General features: G+C 41.8%; 1 protein-coding gene across 1 annotated transcript; it reads right to left on the bottom strand.

Moving 5' to 3' along the window:
- Positions 1 to 627: 627 nt before the first annotated feature.
- On the bottom strand, positions 628 to 19879 carry LOC117492233 (neurexophilin-1). Its single transcript, XM_034142377.1, has 2 exons — positions 19439 to 19879; positions 628 to 5232 (listed from the first exon to the last, which is right to left on the bottom strand). The coding sequence occupies exons 1-2, from the start codon at positions 19493 to 19495 to the stop codon at positions 4459 to 4461; spliced, it is 831 nt and encodes a 276-aa protein (XP_033998268.1). The 5' UTR covers positions 19496 to 19879; the 3' UTR covers positions 628 to 4458.
- Between the last annotated feature and the right edge of the window lie 269 nt (positions 19880 to 20148).

Here is a 20148-nt window from a genome sequence, read left to right as displayed (position 1 = left end):
CCAAATTAGATTTCTATTCTTCTGTCTCCATGTTGACTTATTTGCTTCCCTTTCATCATCTCCGGCAAGGTTATCCTGAGGCAAGCAGCACTTTTATGGGAACAGGGGGGCGTAGAGGAGGGGTGGAGGGCTTGGCTTTGCCTCCAGCCATGCCTTAATCGATCTTGTTTTAAAGGATGTTGTGAGCTGAATTTTTCAACCCGTCCCCTCGTTAACAGTTTTCAAGATGTAATTAAGAAGAGAATGAATTTAATGTCAATTACATCTTAAAACGAGCAGGGAACGTAAAAATGCACAACAAAGAAGAGTGAGAGAAGTGGGGAGAAAAGGGAAAATATGGAGAAAAAAGGAGGCTAATTAGTGGATGGTGTTGTGTTCATGAATCATTCCAGTTGAAACATTTCCTTCCTCCCCCTTTCAACCCCATTTTCCTCTCTGCTCCTTGTTCTTCTTCTGTTTCTCACTCTGAATGTATATCTGCAACAGCCCGCGGCAAAAAAGAAATTATCACATATTGTTTTGCCATTGGCACACAGTATGGGTATGCAAATATGAGGGAAAAAAGAGACTTCAGCATTGTTGACATTCTCTTCCTACACATAAAGCACAACCAGATATAAGACTGAAGTGATTGAAGTACTTCTGTGTACTTTATTGATTTTTTGACTGTTGAAAAGCACAGTAAATGCCATCATATCATCCATACAGTATATCATCCACATGACATAGAGAAAGAAAACCATGAGGAACAAAAAAGATTAAACAGACAACCTCCACTGCATGACCCACATTTAAATACAACTTTATTCAGATCTGAGGACTCTTAGCTTTTATATATATATATATATTTATATGTATATTTATGTTTTCGAAAGGTCAGGTTTTGTTATGCTTTGCTGAGGGGACTGGTGTTGCAGTCTAAGGCCAAATATCCACATGTCTGTTGGCATTAGATGGGTCAACAGTAAGGCTAACACCGTCCATCCCACAGCAACATGATCGTCTCCTAAACTTAGTCCAGCAGCCTTCCTTAGTTCGCCCCAGAGAGGCGGAGAGGTTGGAGTCTCAGTGTATTGCTCTGAATCTGAGAGGACGAGTAAGGAACAGAGTGAGGGGCTTGCTCCCAGCATGTAGCCCAACATGTGTCCTTTTTTTCTTCACAAGTTCACTGCTGTGGGCTCATGTTGCCCAGCTTTGATTCCAACATGTGTGAGTATCCAACTTCTCTCCGGACGCCCTGCGGGAGGCGGGGAGAGGAGTATTGAGGTTACTGAGGCGTATCTGTGTCGGGCACTCCATTGGCATTCTCTCGAGGAGATTTCATGTCCTCACAATCCAGGGGCTTATGTATGCTTTGAACAGGGGAGAGGAAAATACCTAAACCAGCACATCTTAAGACTATGTGTGAACGCACAATTGTTTGATGGGATACAGATATAGAGAGGAATAGATAAATACAAAAGGAGGGAGGAATGTTCTCGCTGTTGATGTTCTGTTAGCTCGGCATTAAGCTCACAGGGATTAGCCAGCTCAGCTCAGCGCTGTGCTCAGGGGGCCGGGAGGAGCAGCAATGAGGAACTCCCCTCTGCAGGGTTCAACACCAGGGTAAGCAAGGTAGAGAGGGCATGGAGGCTGAGGGCAGTCAGCCGGGTCACACACAGGGAGACAACAGCGTGAACTCTGCAGGACATATGGCTGAGAAACATGTGGACAGGGGCAGAGAGATGGAGGATGAGGAAATGAATGAACAGAGCAAGAGGCAGTGGTTCATTCATGCTGGTTGATGTGCATTTTACAAGCCTTGTATCTCATCAGCAGACAGGACTTACATCTATATTGCATGTTCCGCTGGGACTCTTTATGTATGCTTTAAATATTAATGCTGCATTACTGTGATGTGGTCGGAATAAGAAGTAGTCCTTACAAGCTTTCTCCTGGTTGGCACTCTCAGTGGTGGTCCCCTTTTTAGGAAATTCCACTCACATTATTTATATTGAGACACATGTCAACATATATCGGTGTATATAGGCAACATTGTCGAATATATAATACGATCCTGTGCAACATAACTGCTTACTCAATTATATTTCGAGGGAAACATATGAGGTTGTGGGTTTCAACAAAAACAAAAACGCAACAAAACTGTGAGAAATGTAATCGTTAAGCTTAAAATATGTATGTTTGCTACTATCGTTAGAGAAGTAAAAATGTCAACCTTGACTTTAGATTTGATCCAGGACACAAAGAGCGTTCTCCTGGGTAAAAGTCTGGCGTTTGTCCGACCCATTTATCTCTCTCGACCTTGTTTTAAAGTGGACCTCAGCATAGTTTGAAGAGAAACATATTTGTGACACATCAAAAACAAGTGTAGTCGGAGAGAAAACAAGTTATCCTCGATACATATGGCAATGCAGCGTAATTTTTAGGTTGATATATGACAAATCTGTTTCAATAAAACAATCACACGCAAGAGGAGACAGAGGTTTGCTTTAGCCAGATGAACAGCATTTATCATTGCTGCGGGTGGTGTAGCTGTCTGTCCCCTGCAGACTGACTCATGCACTGCTGCCATTTGCTCTGGGCCACAAGTTGATTAAGTCGCATATGGAGAGGAGCTACCCCCCCGTCTTTCAAAGTGAATTAAGGATCGCAGAGCTTTGATGTACAGATTTACAGTTCTTTGTTTTCTATATTTAGCCCTGTGACTGTGTTTTTCCTCCTAGTCTTGCTCCTTTATTTCACACAGAACAGCCACGGCAACGCAATTACAGTATATCTGGCCTTACACCACCCCCCACAAGGGGACGGCTTCATGGTGACCGCTCACTGCCGAGCGATCCACCTGAGACACGGCTGCACAGTCCCCGCCAAGCTTGCTCTTAGCTAAATCCCTGACATCACAGCACATTAGCATCAAACACGTCACCGTGATGTCACCGGTTAATGACTCTTCACACCTGTCTTGTGACTGTTCACCACAAAAGTCACTGTGGCCTCTCACCAAAAGAAAGTCAGGCTACATAATTCCTAGCACTTCTTTCCACTGATACGGTCTATGAGGGCAACATGAGCCAGCCAGTGGCCATTTATCTTAATGTGAGCGGTTAACTCACACAAAAACACAACTATCCCCGTGAACCTCTTCCTATCCTCCTACTCGCTGACTTGATTTTTAGGAATACATTTCGCCCTCTCATTGAAACCTAAATTTCAATGAATTACTTCTAAAGGAGATTAAATTATAGGTAATTATTATGATAATATTTTCATTTATTCAAGATAACAGGCAGACTTTAGAGAACACAGAATTTGTCGGGAGAGAGCAATCTGCCTTACACAGTCAAAGTTATCAAGGCGTGAAATCAGGAATCCTGACGGCAACAAAATGTAATCTTTTTCACACAGAGGGGACAATAGAAGGAGATGCATACTCTAAGTCTTCTTCTCCACTTTAATTAAAACAGCTCACTGAATCTCTCCCTCTCTCACTCCCCACCCCCCTCTCTCTCTTAAGTGTAGAGGGCCAATTCTATCTCTACGCAGAATCTAGTTATTTTCCTCGCACTGAACTTGTCTTAAGCCCTGGCCCTGGATCTTTGTTGAGCAATTGCTTTTTCTTGCACATTTTTATTATTTTTCTCTCCCTCCTTCTTTTCCCTCCTTTATTGAAATGGAGGTGGCATTACCGAGAGATATATTGTGATTACGTTTGGCAGACTGCAAACAAAAACCCTGCATTGACAATGGGATGGTGGGGATGGGGACAGTGGGGTGAGGAAATAGGGTAAGAATAAGAACTTTTTTTGGGATGGACTTAAATGTCACAAAAAAATATGCCCTTTAAAAATATGTTCTATAGTGTCACCGCAATGATCCAGTGGGTGCTTACGCTTTACATTCATCTGAAATACAACTCTTTGTGTTCCCTCTGGCTTTAAATCATTTACAGTGTGCGATGATAAACACTGTATGATGTTTGTCATAAAGTCTGCATTTGTATACAACTCTCCAGTGAATCATATCAAAGGATTTATATGCAAGTGTTCTCTGGAAATGCTGCCTTGTGACTTTGCAGAAGAGCAATGTAGTAAAGGGTGATTGAAAGGACAACATTCACCGATGACTTCATGGGAGAGAGAATTAGCTGGCGAGAGACAAGTTGGCATTTAGAAACTGGAAAGAGGTAAGAAAGTGCGCGTTTGATTTTCGATACCAGTCCAGTTAATGAATGCTGCACTTCCACATTCCAAATGTCCTCATTATCTGCATACTGTACTTTTAGTTTTGCATATATGTTAAATACATCTTACAATATTCAGAGCTTTTTTTAAGGTGTCTTGCTGCCACAATGGCATTGAGGACGATTCACAGCCCCGGTTTCCTTCTCGTTTTTGCAGTCACTCCTACTCACCCCCTTGTACCTCTCCCCTCCCACCTCTCCTCCCCCCTGAGAGTCTTCTAGCCCGAGGGCAGGTAGGGCATCTCATTGTGATAGTTATAGTCCGGGCAGACTTTTTGGACCAGGCGGTAGTCCGTACTGTAGAAGGAAATGTAGATACAGATGACCTTGAAAGGCTTGGAGCAAATCCAGGACACGTGGCTCTGAATCTGCTCCTGAAAGCAGGTCTTGGACGGGTCGTAGTTGCACAGCGAGGTACGCTTGCTGCGATCCACCTTTTCATAGTCCACGCGGCAGTTGAAGATCTTTGAGTCCTTGGGGTAGACTACGCTCTGGCGCTCCAGGTCAAACTCCACCGCCTTGACAGGTGGCACCAGGCTGACTGAGATGTTGCCCTGGCCCGTGGAGTTGTGACGGAAGTAGACGCTGAACGTGCCGTTACCGTGGTCCACGATCTTGCCGGTGATTAGCAGGTTAAGCCTCACCGTCTTGATATTGGAATAGAAGTCTCCCCAGCCAAACATCTTCTTGAACTTCCCGGTCTTAACGATGGGCCGACGTTTGACCCTGGAGCTGGAGGAGTCGGGTTTGAGCAGGTCGCTCCCCAACATCTCCCAGAATTCCTGTTTAGAAAACTCCTGCTTGGAGAAAGGGATGGGGGTGCGGTAGGGCAGCTCCAGAGAGGTGGTGTTAGCAGCTCTGCTCTTACTCTGGAGCATCCAGCGGCTCAGGGGCGACAGGGGGGCCTGCCCACTCAGGAGGCCCACCGTCTTGGAGGAGTCGTCTGAAGAGCTCTTGGTGCTGGAAGAGTCGTCTTCCTGACCCAGGGCCACCTAGAGAGAGGAGGTGGGGGTGGGGGGTGGAAGAAGAAAATAGAGAAAGAAAGTACACAGTTATCAGCAAGGTAGAAAGAAAAGTGTACAGAAAACAAATTAAAGGCTTAATCGATACTTAATTTACCGCTCATACCTCTAGTGGTAGTCGCCATGACATTCTATCAATGTTATATATATAAATAAAAGCTTGAAATTTCGCAGGTATTGCTATTATTACATTCTTTTGTTTACCCTGGCCGTGAGAGAAAATTCTCCTATATGTCTAGTTTTCGCAGAGCCGATGTAATTCCCTAAGCTCTCCAGTAATGGGCTCATATGCCTCTTTCGAGCTACTTGAGGCCAGAGGGATCAGAGAACAGATTTAAAGAGAAAATCCACACTAAAACTGAATTCACATCAAGTGTGTTACTCCTGTGGTCTCGGGCAGTTAAATCAATATTTGTGAAGGTGGACAATTTTCTACAAAGTCTATAATCCTGTAAAACAATAAAGCTCTGTCATTAAGAAACACTTTCAAGAGTTATTTCTCTGACAGCAAAGGTCTTGAGGTTGATTTATGCACTTAGAAAGTGTCTGGATGCACCACAACGAGCAGCATTCATTTGAAAAACTACCTTTTGCATCCTCTAAGGTGCTATCATCATGTTTTAGCTAGGGCTGTGCAATTAATCGTATTTTAATCGCAATTACGATTTTGGCCTGCCACAATTACGAAAACAACATAATCGAAAAAAACGATTATTTTGCTTTGCTAGGTTGTGACAGTGCACTGCAACATATTTGATCTAATTAGGGTCTGAGACCTAGGTCGGCGAAGACCCTATTGAAATCGGTCGCGCCCACTTCCGTTTTTAACGTAAACTCCCCCCACTTTAACTTTCACGTAAACTAACGAAACTCGCTACGCATATCTAGGGTGCGGAGACAAACCAAAAAGCCTCTTGGAGGGGTATACGTACAAGAAGCCGGCCATTTTGAATTTGGCGTCGGAAAAACGCGATTTATCGCGTTTTTCGTCCTCTGCACGAAATCTATCTTCTCCCAGGGACTTTATCCGTACGACTCGAAATTCGTCGGGTAGCGTCTCGAGACATGGGCAATTCAAAGTTATCACGGAATTTTTTTTCTTTCGCACGGCATAGCCGTGATTTGGCGCCAAGGTTCGCGTTTGCTCGATGCTAGGCGATCCCTCGCCATTGAACACGATGATGTCATAACGCCAACTGACATACTCAGAACGCCACCAAACTTCACGTGATGGTTAACACTGCGGCCCTGAACAGCTCTACGTCAAATGTGATGTTACTTAATATGGCGTTACCATCCCTCGCCATAAAACACGTTGTCGCTGTAACTCCAATGGACACGGTCCCATCGTCACCCAATCTTCACTTTTATATCACCGGTCCATGCCTCAACAGCTCTACGTGAAATCTGAGATCTCACCGTATGCCGTTTCCATGGCAACGCATCCCTCGCCGTAAAACACAATGTTGTCTTAACTCAATGTAAAATGGTCCAAACTGCACCAGACTTCAGATGATGGCTAATGGTCCGGCCCTCAACACCTCAATATGACAACAGTGAGTTTTCCTCAAAAGCTGTTGCCATGGCAATGCATCCCTCGCCATTAAGCACGATATTGCTATAACTCCTGTGTAAATGGTGAAAAACTGTTCAAATTTCACATGTGTGCTAACCGTCAAGCCCTCGAGACATATATGTGTCAGTTTTGAGATTTCGTCAAATTTCGTTGCTAAGGTAACAAAATGGTCGCCGTGAAACACAGTTTTCTCATAACTCCAGTTAACATGCTCCAAACGGCCCAAAACTTCACAGGTTTGATAACGATGCAGCCCTCAACACATCTAGGCGTATTATGGGGTGTCATCAAATTCTGTTGCCATGGCGACAGATCACTCGCCATCAAACACAATGTTTATGATACTGCTGTAACTCCTAAATACATTGTCCGATCGGCCTGAAACTTCCCACGTTTGCCAACGTCCGAGTCCTCGAGACACCTACACACACACCTCGACTGCACAGCCTGCGGAGCGTCGAAGACCCGCTCAACGCTGCTTGCAGTTTTAATTAATTTTAGTCTCATTTATTTGTATTTATCATATTTATATATGTTTAGTAGCTTGTTGAAGTGCGCTCCAAAATATTTGTTGATCTTGTTTATTGGTATTTATTATTTTGATATTATTTATTTAAATGTAAATATAAATGTATCATTTATTTTATTTATTTTTGTATTGGTTTTTCAGTTGAATTATACGTTCAGGGTAATCAACAGTTAAAAAGATACTGTTCAAATTATTATTTGTATTTGTTTTAAAGTTCAATAAATGGATGTTTTCAAAGTCAATGAATAATCGTATTTAATCATCGTGATATCAATTATTGACCAAAATAATCGTGATTATGATTTTTGCCATAATCGCACAGCCCTAGTTTTAGCTCATTTTAACTCAAACTAATTCAGATAAGGTCACTTGAAGAAAATCTAATTGGAAAGAAATTCAAAGTTCTTACACACCGAAACTCCAAGAGAACACTAGGCTGTGCTTCCTGTTTTAAAGTGAGCTTTTTGCTTCTTGAGCACATGTGTGAGTCTGAGAACAGGGGGAACTATTATTGCCTCGAAAGATTTGGTTGGAGGATCAAAGAGTTTGAGGAAAGAGAGCTGGGCAAGCGGGTGGGGCCCAAGAATAAAGTGTTATGTCCAATTAAGACCTCCAGTGTTTTAATTAAAGAAAGAAATCTACATCGGCACACACACAAAGCTGTCAGATGTTAACATCAACTGAGGGGAGGAGAAGAAGAGTGAGGGAGATAAGAAAGTGCTGCTGTGCTCAGCAGTAGCTTTGTGTGAATGTGAGAGCAAAGTATTGGGTAATTATTTAACGGTAATGATCTATTAACAGGTAGCTTCTATCTGATGTGTCATTCAAGTCACCAGCATTATTTTTGTCCTTTGGCAGTGGAGAGCTCACCCACACGTCGCTTGTGAATTTGGTGTTGAAAACAGGAACAATAAGTGATGTAAATGCAGGATAAGTTTGTGAATGTGTGCTCTACCCGGAGAGATTTTACAACGATGCATAATGCATGCATGCCTGTCTGTTCTCTGATCCATCTACTGTCTTGACTGCCAGGGCTTCCTTATACAGGCTTAGTCAGGATTATTAAGTCAGACTCATTTTTATTCCATTTTATGCAGGTTTTTTGAGCTCGCCCAGATTTGTTCTGAGTCAGTCAGAGATATTGATTTTCCGTCCCTCTTAAAACATGTATTTCCTTTCATAACAACGCGTATCGCATTTCAACTGCCTTGCGAGGATTCCCGCTGATGTGGTTGTGGTCTGGTGTTGGGACTCAGATGAGAGGACTCCCCTCTTCCTCTTATCTGGCCCGATTACCACTTGGGTGTTAGAGGCCAGACGTCCTCTGCTCCAGTTACCTGTCTGCTGCTACGCTACACTGCCGCTCACATCATTCAGCCTCTCCACGGGGGGCGATAACTGTCTTGACAAGGACTCCTTCCTCTTGAATCCGATAGTTCTGATAGCTTCTTCCAGAATCCCAAACACATTAATAATGAACAACAATGTTGAGGTGCTGAAGACATATTGATTTTAATCTTTTCAGACGTGTCTTTGTTTTTTCAGAGGGGCAGTTAAGGGCAGGCAGGAAAACTTTGATGACAAATACATCATTCCCCACGGCTCCTATTGAAGGACGCGCGGGTGTTTGATTTCTGTTCTTCAATGAGCTGGTGGCTGCTGAGCACAGAGGGTAACACTCGCCTGCCTCCCCAGATAGCGCTTAAGATCTCCTGCGGTGTCTTCGAAAATGGCCCTTTAGGGTTCTTGAAAAATATGTTGCTCTTGATTTCTATAAAACTGCCCCTTGCTTTTAAGATCCAGATCATTTCGGCAACACTGCTGCTTGTCTAGAGCGACTCTCAGATGGCGCCAACACTCCTATCTGAGCAAAAACATATTGCAGCATGCTTTGCTGTACAGTAACCTTTCAATTGAGCAAGGCATCCCTCCCTCTCTCTTGCACAGTCTTCATTAAAAAGCCTTAGAGGACAGGCTGCAGGAGGAGAGATGAAGAGAGCATTGTGCTATTGTTGAACAGTAGACTTAAGTGTCTGGCACTGCTAGAGGTGTCCGATTCAGTGTGCAGCATCATTGTCAAAGACAAATGTTAAAATGAGCTCTAAAAAAGAAAAGAAAGCACCGAGCAAGAGCTGCAATTACTACTCCAGTGTGAGAACACATGCCGTGTAACTGTCCACACCACCATGTCTTCAAATGCAATTGTGGCTTAATTTCTTAATCTAAATGTTCTATACTGTAGCATCGTTTTTTTACATATAGTCTTTGCATGTTTTCAAACTCTAGGAGATTTGCTGAACAATGCGTCTTTACAGTACGGTTGCAGAGGTCACGCGTTATACTGCAGCACAGAACATATTTCTCATCATTAAATATTATAACAATCACTATTTTACACTCCATTCTGAAAAACTGCCTACTACTCCAATTCTCTTGCCGCTCTGCATTTAACTAGCAGAGTATATGAGGTGTAAGATTTAACTATCAGCACGCATCCAACTTTGCCTTATGCAGTGTAAGCAAGTTGAAATGTTGGAGGAACACCCCTGAGTTCCCTGTTGTTTTCGCAGTGCTTAAAGATGAATGCATTACTCCACTTTAGTGGAATATTCATACTTTTTAGCAAGCGTAAGGCAACATTGTTTGGTTAACAGTGAAGCACTTTTTTCCAAGAAGTCACCCTTTGATGATGCACCCCAAGTAATATCTACTTCTTTCAATGACTTGTGTTGTAACATTAAAGAAGTTTGTCAAGTGACAAGATGAATATTTTCAGGGCTGCAGCTTTTAATGTCAAAGGTTTACTGTTTATAGCTCAGAAAACTGCACCATCTACAATGTGAACCACATTCAAATGCTGTTTGAAAGGCCTGTACAAGTTATTTTCAGACCAAGTTTGTTTTGTTTCATGAAGCTTGGCAAGATGTATCACAGATTTAAGTACTGTATAGGCAAAGTGTGGGCGATGGGCAATCAGGTCTTAGTGAGGGGGCGGAGGTTCGGGTGATTTTGTCATTTGTCATGTGCGCTAAGTGAGTCAGTGAAACGGCTGGAGAGGATGGGAGGTGGCTGCAGGCTCTGTCGCTGTGGTAATTGTGAGTCATTCAGCCTCACTGAGCACAGGCCCCAGGCCTCTCTCCCAGCAGGGAGTGTGCAGAGGGAAGTGATCCTCACAAGCCTGCCAGCTTCACAGGCAATAATCAGCCTGTTACAGTGACAGGTACACCATTTTAACCCCTTCCCCCAGAAGCACACTATAGTTTTAATGCAGCAGAGAGATCAGGGAGCCACTTAACTGGAATCTGTGCCATAACTTACACAGAAGCTTGGGACTGACACCAAACCAGTGTGTCTAGCAAAGGATATTCTTCCGATTGAGACTCCTACTTCAGTTTTAATGTTTAGACTACTTAAGTTAAGTTGGAGATCAATTAGCGGTGCAGATATCTTACTAACAGCTATACGGAGTACTTCATTATATTGAATATGTAGAAATAAAACTCGATATGAATTTAAAAGGTGATAATATACAATCGTAGTCACAACTAGCTTCTGCTGCCCCCAGGTGGAAAAAAAGTCAGCTTTTGCAGGTTTAAATACAATTTTGACTTAACCTTTAACAATATTTTGCATCGTTGTGTTTCATAACATCAATTTGAGTAAGGAATCTAAATGTTTCTTTCACCTCTGAACATTACAAGTTTAAATGTGCACTCTTTACCCATTTCAATATATATTTAGGACATACATTTGTATGTGCACTGTAAACTGCCTATCTCTGTCCAAACAAGCAGACTTACCCTGCAGTTACTTACGGTAACCTACAGTTATGACTTTGATGGATGCATGATCTGGATTGAAAGAAATTGATTGATTGATACAGAGATCTTCCTGTAGAGACACCCAGCAGGGCCGAAAGCATGCGCTTGTCCTGGGGAGCTGACAAGTTCAATAACCACTCCATTTTCCTCTGGCTGTTGAGTTGGAACCTTCATCTCTAATATGACATCAATTTTTAATTAAAGACCCAGGCAGCTCAGATTTCTTAAGTGTTCGTCAATGCTTTATTCTTTTTTTTCTCTGTCTGCTTTCCCCGTCTCCAGATCTAATATGCTCACTGCAGGAGCCTTCTCTGTAACATGATTACAGTCTGAAAATGTCTTTGCCCTTATAACTAATTATTCTTCTGGCTAGTGTAGATCCTAAGAAGAGGTGAGGGAGAGAAAGGTAATTTCACAAGAAACAAGCCATTTGACTCTTAATGAATAATTTACTCCTGCTTCTTGGGGGTCACTGAAGATTAGATCTGCAGTGGGCGAACAAACTAACTACTCTGAATGTTTTGATTCCAAACTCTTTTCCCGATCTAATCTTTCTTACTGCATCTTCCAACCTCTCCGCAGCTCATTTTGGATAGGTTTAGTTCTGTGGTCCCAGTGGGGTTTAGGCTCATTGTGTATGCTCAGAGAGAAACAGGCTCTGAATTGGCTATCACATTTTTTACATTATAAGATATTGACAAACTGGCGGTGCAAGGAGGGTGGACAGGGGACTGTTTCTCCCCAGTTTGTCCCCAGGGAGAGAAGCCTCGATAGGGCAGAGCTGATTAAAGCGGTGTTACAGAATTCACACCTGTCTGGTAAAAGCTGGAAAGAATCTGCACTTGTCTAACGGAGGTTCAGGTATAAAAAGCGTCTTGTTGTCTGACTTAGTGCTGCAGTCTTTCAGTACGATTCTGAAAAAACTACCCAGGAGATTAAAATCACAAATACCTAAACAGTTATGCGTTTCAATCCTAAACTGAAAAGCAAATCAATTTTGCTTTGTTCTTAAATTGCTTCAGTAAAGGTCAACTCAACACAAAATAATTTAACTGTTAAGCTCCCACCTGATAGTGTCGTGGAAATATATGAACAGGCTCCAGTCACACAGTAGCAGTAAAAGTCTGTTAGTGAAAAGCTTTAAATACAGATGTGGTTGCCCAGGTGGGCCAGATGTGTGTACATTATGGTGAACACACATGCATTACTACTCTGATTGTCAGTGTTGCAGGCTGCATGCGTATAAGGCTACAAAATACCACACCCGGACAACAGCGAAGCACCAATCTGGCACTGCAATCTGCTTCTTTAGCTGAAGTCGAACTTTTTTCTGTTTAGCAGCAGTCTTCAGCGCATAACGGCAAATGTGAGACGGGAAGTGAAATCTGATCACGAGTGCTTACTTGTGAAACATTTGACACGCATCCTCACAACGGGTGTGAACTGCAGTCTATCTCAACTGCATTAGAACATCACCAAAGGGAGGGACATTGTGCTGACTCTTAAAACAACCTATGTGTGAAGTAACAAGTGACCTCTAGCAGTAAAAAGAATAACATAAATACGACATTTGTTAACGTCCTGTAGCAAACATTTTGTTGTTGTTACTCTTCTACAAATGTGACTCCTGTTGATGTTTGAACATACAAAGACACGTTGGCTTTGACATTGCATACTGGTATCTGTCTCATACCATGAGTAAAGGTTTCTTTTCACCAATACTTCCTTAACCCTAGTCAGGCAATTATAGTTAACCAAACTACAGTGGCAACAGCTCAGAATACTTTGTAGATGTGTCACTTTTTAATAAACTTAGATCTAATTTTACATTGGGTCAGCAAACGTCAACACCTTTCCAAAATATGAAACACTACAACTCCCAACAGTGTAACTGGGAAGTGGTGCATTGACCGCTTAAACTGGACAAACAAAGGGTAAAATAATTGCTTGTCTTTGCTGTCATATATGTTTCACAGCAATACATTCTCAATTTAGAGATCAGTGTACTCTGCAAAAACTGTTCCTATTATCCATTTATTATAGTTGAAACACTCTTCTTTCAAGCTCAGCCAAATTCCCAGATCTCTGTGGCAGTGTGGCTGTGTGCTATTTTAATTGGAAACCCCAGTAAAGACCCCTCGGCAGGTATTGTCTGGACATGTGCACCACGCTGACCCTGAAAATCACTGTACCATCACCGGGCTGCACTCTGGTAACCTGCACACTAAATGTTCATTCATGCAGAACACACTGTTTACAGATTGTGTGAGAATATAAATCGGCTTTTGCTCCGGTCTCATTCTGCTGTAGTATCTATTTGTGCTGTAGTATCCAGCTTCAGTTTCCTTCATCGTTAAACTGCACTGACAGCCTTATGTTCCCCCTTCAAATAAACCCACGTCCCCTGGTCCCACATCGTCTTTTCTAATATTGTTTAGATGCCTACTTGAAAGGGTGAAAATTCATTCTATATTGACACTTTCCATAACACTTTCACAACGCACTAAAACAACTTTTACTATTGTCAGTTCCAGCCGAAGCTCTCTGAAATTAAAAGGTCTCTTATGGATTTTCCCATCCTTAGTTATTCCTCCGTGTGAAAGTCAAGCGCATCTTTATCTGTATCCTCTGGGAGTTACACCCACTCAATCTACCCAAGGCTATGAGTAATTTTTCTGTAAGCGTTGCACTGTAATCCACCTTACAGTACACCAAACCCACAGATATTCTTCCTGGATCTGCTCTGTCTCCCCTGCATCCTCCCAGAGAGCAATGCCACATTAAATTGTGCTGGTTTTGAGCAGACAACGTATTCTGTCTCAGGACAGCTCGGCGCTTTACCATGAAGGGCTGTCAGTGTGTCAGGGAGTGTGCTTTTTCTCTGTCCGTCTCTCTCAGTCTCTCCCTGTCTGTCTCTGCTGTGCGGCCGCTGGGAGCCTGAGGGGGGAGGAGGAAAGGGTGGGGGGGGGGGGGAGGACTGGCAGTCCCCCTGCCGGCTTCCTCGATGGGTGGTCAGAAGGGAAGGGGTGCACCTCTGGGGTCACTCTTGCTGTGGTTGTGCATAACTCAAGCTGTTTACACCACAGGCAGGAAGCAACAGAGGTTATAACCCCACCACCCCTTCTCATTTATAGCTTCTTCGTTGTTCTTTTATTATTATTTTTGTCATGCTCATTGTTCGGTTTATTTATTTTTTAACAATACATATGGATCTAAAAGTTTGAGCAAAACATAAAGTAAGAATTACACCAGATGAGCTGGCAGAGCCAAAAAAGCCACAAGGTCTGTGTGGCTTGAAGAAAACATGAAATGAAAGGACAAAAACAACAATCATGCAATTACCTGAGCAAACCATCTACTTTAATACATTTAGACTCACAACAAAGGTTCTAGCCATGGGCATTCATAAAGTTCATGGCTGGAGCTGCGTGTAAAAATAATGTATAAACTGAACATTGTGCAGTTTGTGGACTCAGAAAACTGTGGCCCTGGTAGAACTTGTAAAATGGTTACGGCTGTGACTAAGAACGCAATACAAAACTGTTTGATGACTATTTACTTACTTAATTCAGGTATTTAATTTGATCTTTTAAAATGTTTAATACTCTTTTTGCTTGTGTTGTTCCATTTACTGTCCAAAACTTAAATATGCTATATAATCTTCATATTGTGGGAAGCTGGAAGCAGCGAATGTGAACAATGTTTGCTTGAAAAAGCCGATTTATCGAAATAATTGTATTTTTAAGTTGTTGCTGCTTTACAAATGGGAATGAGTGTGGTTGCTGTATCATACACAATATAAATCGGAAGATGTCATGACCTGATGACAAAGTACAGGACAGATCCTCTGCACAATAAACTGTTCTGTCTGTTTCCGCTGTAGCTCTGCACTCAAACCCTCCCTTACGAGGGAAATTATACAATTATGAATGAGTTTGTGTTTCCTGCAGCTGTGTGGGATGTGAGGTGGAGAGTAGAAGCTTATGAGCTCTGACATGCAGATTGCAACCGTGATGGCAAAGAGGAAGACTCAAGAGAGCGAGAATGCCCAAAACAAAAAAATCTGTATTCACTCTACTGCTGCTGTCTCACATTTGTGTCTGCATGCAATATAGAATTGATCAGACAGTGAGTTTTCTTCCATTTGTTTTCTCAGGATTAAGGTGGTGTTTCTGCTCAGCCCGGGAGTTATGTGGGTGGACAAGGTCAGCGACCCTGTGAGGAGTAAAGGTATCTAAGAAGCATGAATCTAAGGCTTTGTGACATTCAAAAATGGAGATTGGAGTCTGATGTGGTTAGAATTAGTGCCAGACAGCCTCTGCTTTTTTAATCTTACACAAATATTCAGGATTGCACAGTGTATTGCACATTGCTGCACAATGCTGTCTGGTGGAATTCCAAGCAACCTCAAGGCAGTTTTGCTTAGATTTGTATGCCTTTTGTTGTCTCAGTTGTTGCTCAGTTGGGCTTTGTTATGATTCAAGTGTCCCATTGCTCTCTCTACAGCCTAATCACAATCCTGGTTTTTGGCTCTGTGAAGCATTTAGTGTAAGAACTGTTTGTTTTAATTGACATGTCACGGTAAAAAGTGTGTGTTTCCTTGCTGATGGCAAAGTCAAATAAAGGGTGATGGTAAAAGTTTTTAAACTAAAAACACATTGTAACAGCACTATATCTGTATTTGTGTTATATTTTCTTTGTATTATTAAAGCACAAAAACCTTGGAATATATATAAATGTCTTCACAGAGATTCAATCCGCATTCTGTGCAGAGCTGCAGAGGTGACACTCAGCTTTCAAGCAGGATGGTCAGCGTCCTCATCTGCACTGAAAGCAATCAGAGGGAGTATATAACCTTCCTGTCTCTCATGGCCAAAGAGAAACTACCTGAGGCTCATGTTTTCCAGAACATTATTGTGTGAAAGAGCAGTTGTGAGCTCAACATAAGAATGTATGAAGAGCGGCTGCATCCCCAGCGATCTCTACCACATGTGGGTTACAGCACGTCATTTTCTTTCATTATTGGCTCTTTTGTGGGTGTGCATTTACCACAATATTAGCTCCTAATTTGTATTGACTGAGTGAAATGTTTGAAACATTTTAGCTATTTGAAATGATGAGACACGATGATCAAGAACATAAAAGTCTGCAGTTCACTTGGTCAGATGCCCTGTTCTGTTACAGTTCATTTCTTTATTGGTAATTATTCAGATTGTTGACCTTTGCCCTCCCAGTTTTTACTGGCTTGTCCGGGGATTCAGATTGTCAACCTTGCGCTGTGCATGGTTCAGCCACAGTTGTAATTGTATGTGGATTTAATGTGTTTATGTGCAAAGGGAAGTAAACATCTGTGAGGACTGTCAATGAGGTGTATAAACGTATAAGGCAGATGTTTAACTCATTCCTTTTTTAGCCCTTTATCTATACCTCGTCTCACTTCTGCTCATTAACTTCATCAACAGTCTGTACCTCTATAGATACCTCTATTTTCTCAGCGTATTGCATGAGCTCATTTTAATTTTCTGCATTAATAAGTGAAGGATGATGTCCTAACATAGACTGTGACTTAGATAATAGAACTGAAACAAATCGTCAATTCATCGATTGGTTGTTTGAAAGCAAAAGATATTATGATATTCGGCTCACTGTTGAATACATTTTTCAAGCGAATTTCCAAAACATTTGTTGGTTCCAGCTTCTTAAATGTGCTTTACTGATGAGCTTTTTTCTCAATTTTAAATAGTTTTTTAGACCAAACGATGAATTGATGAATCAGGAAATTTAAAATCAGATAATTCCGTAATGAAAATAATCATTGCAGTTCTTTTGAACATCTTAGCTCTGCTCAACCAACAACTGAATAATGTCCAAATATCAAACTATCCCCCTAAATATTCCACAGATTATTTTCCTGATATATGCATATCAGCAATTTAGCTCACCGAGACAAATCTAGTCAGCTTGCCGAGCATCACAGAAGAAAAATAACTCTAACCACTGCCAAAAATAAACATAATTTCTCAAGCAGTCAATTATACAACTGAGATGGTTTATATTATTTATAACCCCTCCATTCAAATACGAAGAATAATTAACATTTGAAACACATCATTCATCACATCAACAACAACCAGAGTGGCACCTTTTAATACTTGTCTATATTCGAAGTCATTTGGAAAAGGCCCCTGGAGAACTGAACCCTCTCTGAGAATCGCGGCGCTATTACAACAGAAATTCATCCAAATCGAATTTTAATGCATAGTAGGCTTATACGATTATTAATCACGACTCTCTTGAATAATAAAAAGTTACTTAATTTATTAATTGCTCAATAATTGATCAATGTCATGGGGCTAATGAATTACCCAAAATCTCCTGCTGAGAGATGTCATGTACGTTTTTCATAGATACATGGTCTAGCGTGGGAGAAAAAAACCCAATTAATTTCATTATCATTAGCCACAGACCTGTCTGGTTATAAAAGGCTGTATAGCCCTACAGCTCACAGAACCAAGACAACACAAGGCTGAGGTTTAAGCCTATTATCCCACTCTTGTATCTAGTTATTCAACGGCTGAAAAGGCACTCATCCTCCATATTTTAAGTCAAAGGGTGGTCTCTTCTCTCTCAGAAATCGGTCAAAACTCAATAAATCTGTGTGTTAAGTATTTTACAAGCCATGTCTATCAGACCTCCAATCACTAAAAGGGCCATTACTTCACTGTGAGCACCTTAATAATACGCTAATATGAGAATCACAAGGTCATCCTTGAAGGAATGCCGGCACAAACGGATGCATCAAACAAGCACTCAACCTCACTTGAATATTTCCACTGCACTTTCTTTTGGAGCTTGCTCATTTCCTGGGCCCTGTGTTAGTCAGCCCAAGGGTTTCCGAGCAGACGACTGTTCAAGTTTTCTCATGTGAATCAAAAGCTGATTTCTCATTAAAGGCTGCTTTTTAATAAATCTGTGAGCATACATGAAAGAGGAGTGAGCGATCCAAATTTGATAGTATGGTTATGTAATGCTGGATGTGTTCATTAAGACTGCAGAAACAGTTCATGTTTACACATCTGGTGTTATAGGTCAGTGGGGGTCCTTAGGGAAGCTATCATGCTTCACTTGGGTTGAAAAAAATACTTCATTTTTTATCAGATAGTCCAATTACAATTCAGAGACTCTGAGGAGATGTTTCAAAGTGATCTCACCACTCACAGAATACATTCTGTATTTAATCATACTTTAATTAAGAAGGTGAGACCTCAGAATAAATACTTTACAAAAAGAGGTTCTAGTGTAATCCTTCTTTAGACATGGGAATGTGCTCACAGTATGATTATGCATTTCCTATGTCCACACATGTACAACCACATGGCCATTAACATACAACGTTGTGGTAGGTAAATGCATTTCATATAAAAACAAATTTGCTAAAATGTGCTGTGTCTGGTGTTAGTTGGTTGTTTTATGCCAGGTGAGTGTGCACCTGCAGAGTAAAGCTTTCTCTAATTTACATATACATTTTTGTTTGCAGTATGGTGCACGCTGTGATAACTCAGTGCATGCATATCAAACAAGTAACAGCTTACATTTATTTTGTTTTAGTTGGCTCTTTTCTTGCTTTGGCTTAAAGTGGGAAATTACACCTGCATGCATACGGTGCAATTTATTTAGGTGCACTTGTCGTGTAATTATTTCGGTAAAAAATATGTATTCACGTACAGTTACAAAGTTTAAAGTGACTTAAATATGCTGATTGAGTGATGGGTTTAGCAGAACTGTCTCGAAATAAGCACACTGATTGTAGATACCGGCGTGTGGCACAATGCTCCGCACGCTGCGAGTGTACGCTGGGAATAGTGATAGTGCACCCGTCGTACCTGAGCCGAGCCGGGTCAAAGTGAATGTTATTTAGTGTACTTCATAATTAGAAGTTAATAAAACACAGATGTCGCCGCAAATGCACTTGGAATCAGCGAGCAGAGCACCGCAGACGAGAATAATCTCTGCAAGAAACACAAATGACCAACACTTCTAGCAATGTATCATTTTGACCAGTATCTCAGCTTTCAGTTTCCACACAATTGTAGTAGCCTATACCTTTGAGTTTATAAGTTTTGGGATGCAGACACCTTACAGTACCGCGTGACGCAGGTGCAATGTGTGACATGTAAAATAAAAGGTAATTTGGAGCAAGATGCGTAAATATTACAGCTTGACTTTCCCCCATTCCCACTGTTTTCTTACCAAACAAGCTGTTCCGTTTAGAAGGAGCAGGATGAAGCCGTGGTTGGGACGCATCATTCCGGCGCGTAAAACCCACAGCTCCCCCTCCCCGGTAGCAAATAAATGAAACGAAAAACTCCCGCACACGGGTTTTTCCTCCTTCAGGAAGATGTTCTTTCTCCGGCACCGGATTCCTCTCGGGTGACGCACGGTCCCATGTCCAAGGCAGACTAAACTGCAGCTTCCACAAACCTAATAAAACCGCTGAAACCACTTTGAGTCCCCCTTTTCTGTCTTTTCTTTTACAGTCAAATTAGTTGTGGTATGAGAAATCCATGAATATGCGGGAGGCTTTTATCATCCATGCAAACAAATAAAGAGATCCCAGCTCAAAGTAAAATGGTTTGACTGGGGAGTGGGTTGATCATATCTGGTCATCGGAACAGAGGAGATCCTGGAGTGAAGGAGCTGCAGCCTCCTGCAGAAACTCAGCTGAGACTGGCAAGAGCTAACACACGTTTAAACAGTTTCTACTCTCTCTCACTCCCTCTCTCTCCCCTTTCTCTCTATTTCCCCCTCCCTTATCTCTATCTCTCTCCACCTATCCAGCAACTCCTTCCTTTCCTCTGCCAGCCACTTTCTCTAGTCCTATCCCCTCAATTCATTTAGCATGCAATCAAAGGGGAAAAAAAGCTATTAAAATGAATAACCAGTAGCCACACAACAATTAC

Source organism: Trematomus bernacchii, unplaced genomic scaffold, assembly GCF_902827165.1.
Source record: "Trematomus bernacchii unplaced genomic scaffold, fTreBer1.1, whole genome shotgun sequence".
Taxonomy (NCBI): domain Eukaryota; kingdom Metazoa; phylum Chordata; class Actinopteri; order Perciformes; family Nototheniidae; genus Trematomus; species Trematomus bernacchii.
Note: the sequence above shows the minus strand (reverse complement) of the source record. Positions and strands in the feature narration are given on the sequence as shown.

What these genes read in the sequence shown, in the direction of transcription:
- LOC117492233 (XM_034142377.1), bottom strand. Translation starts at nt 19,495, where the DNA reads ATGATGCGTCCCAACCACGGCTTCATCCTGCTCCTTCTAAACGGAACA. An exon ending in TAAACGGAACAGCTTGTTTG is followed by an intron (nt 5,233 to 19,438) that starts GTAAGAAAACAG and finishes TCCTCTCTCTAG; the next exon opens with GTGGCCCTGGGTCAGGAAGA.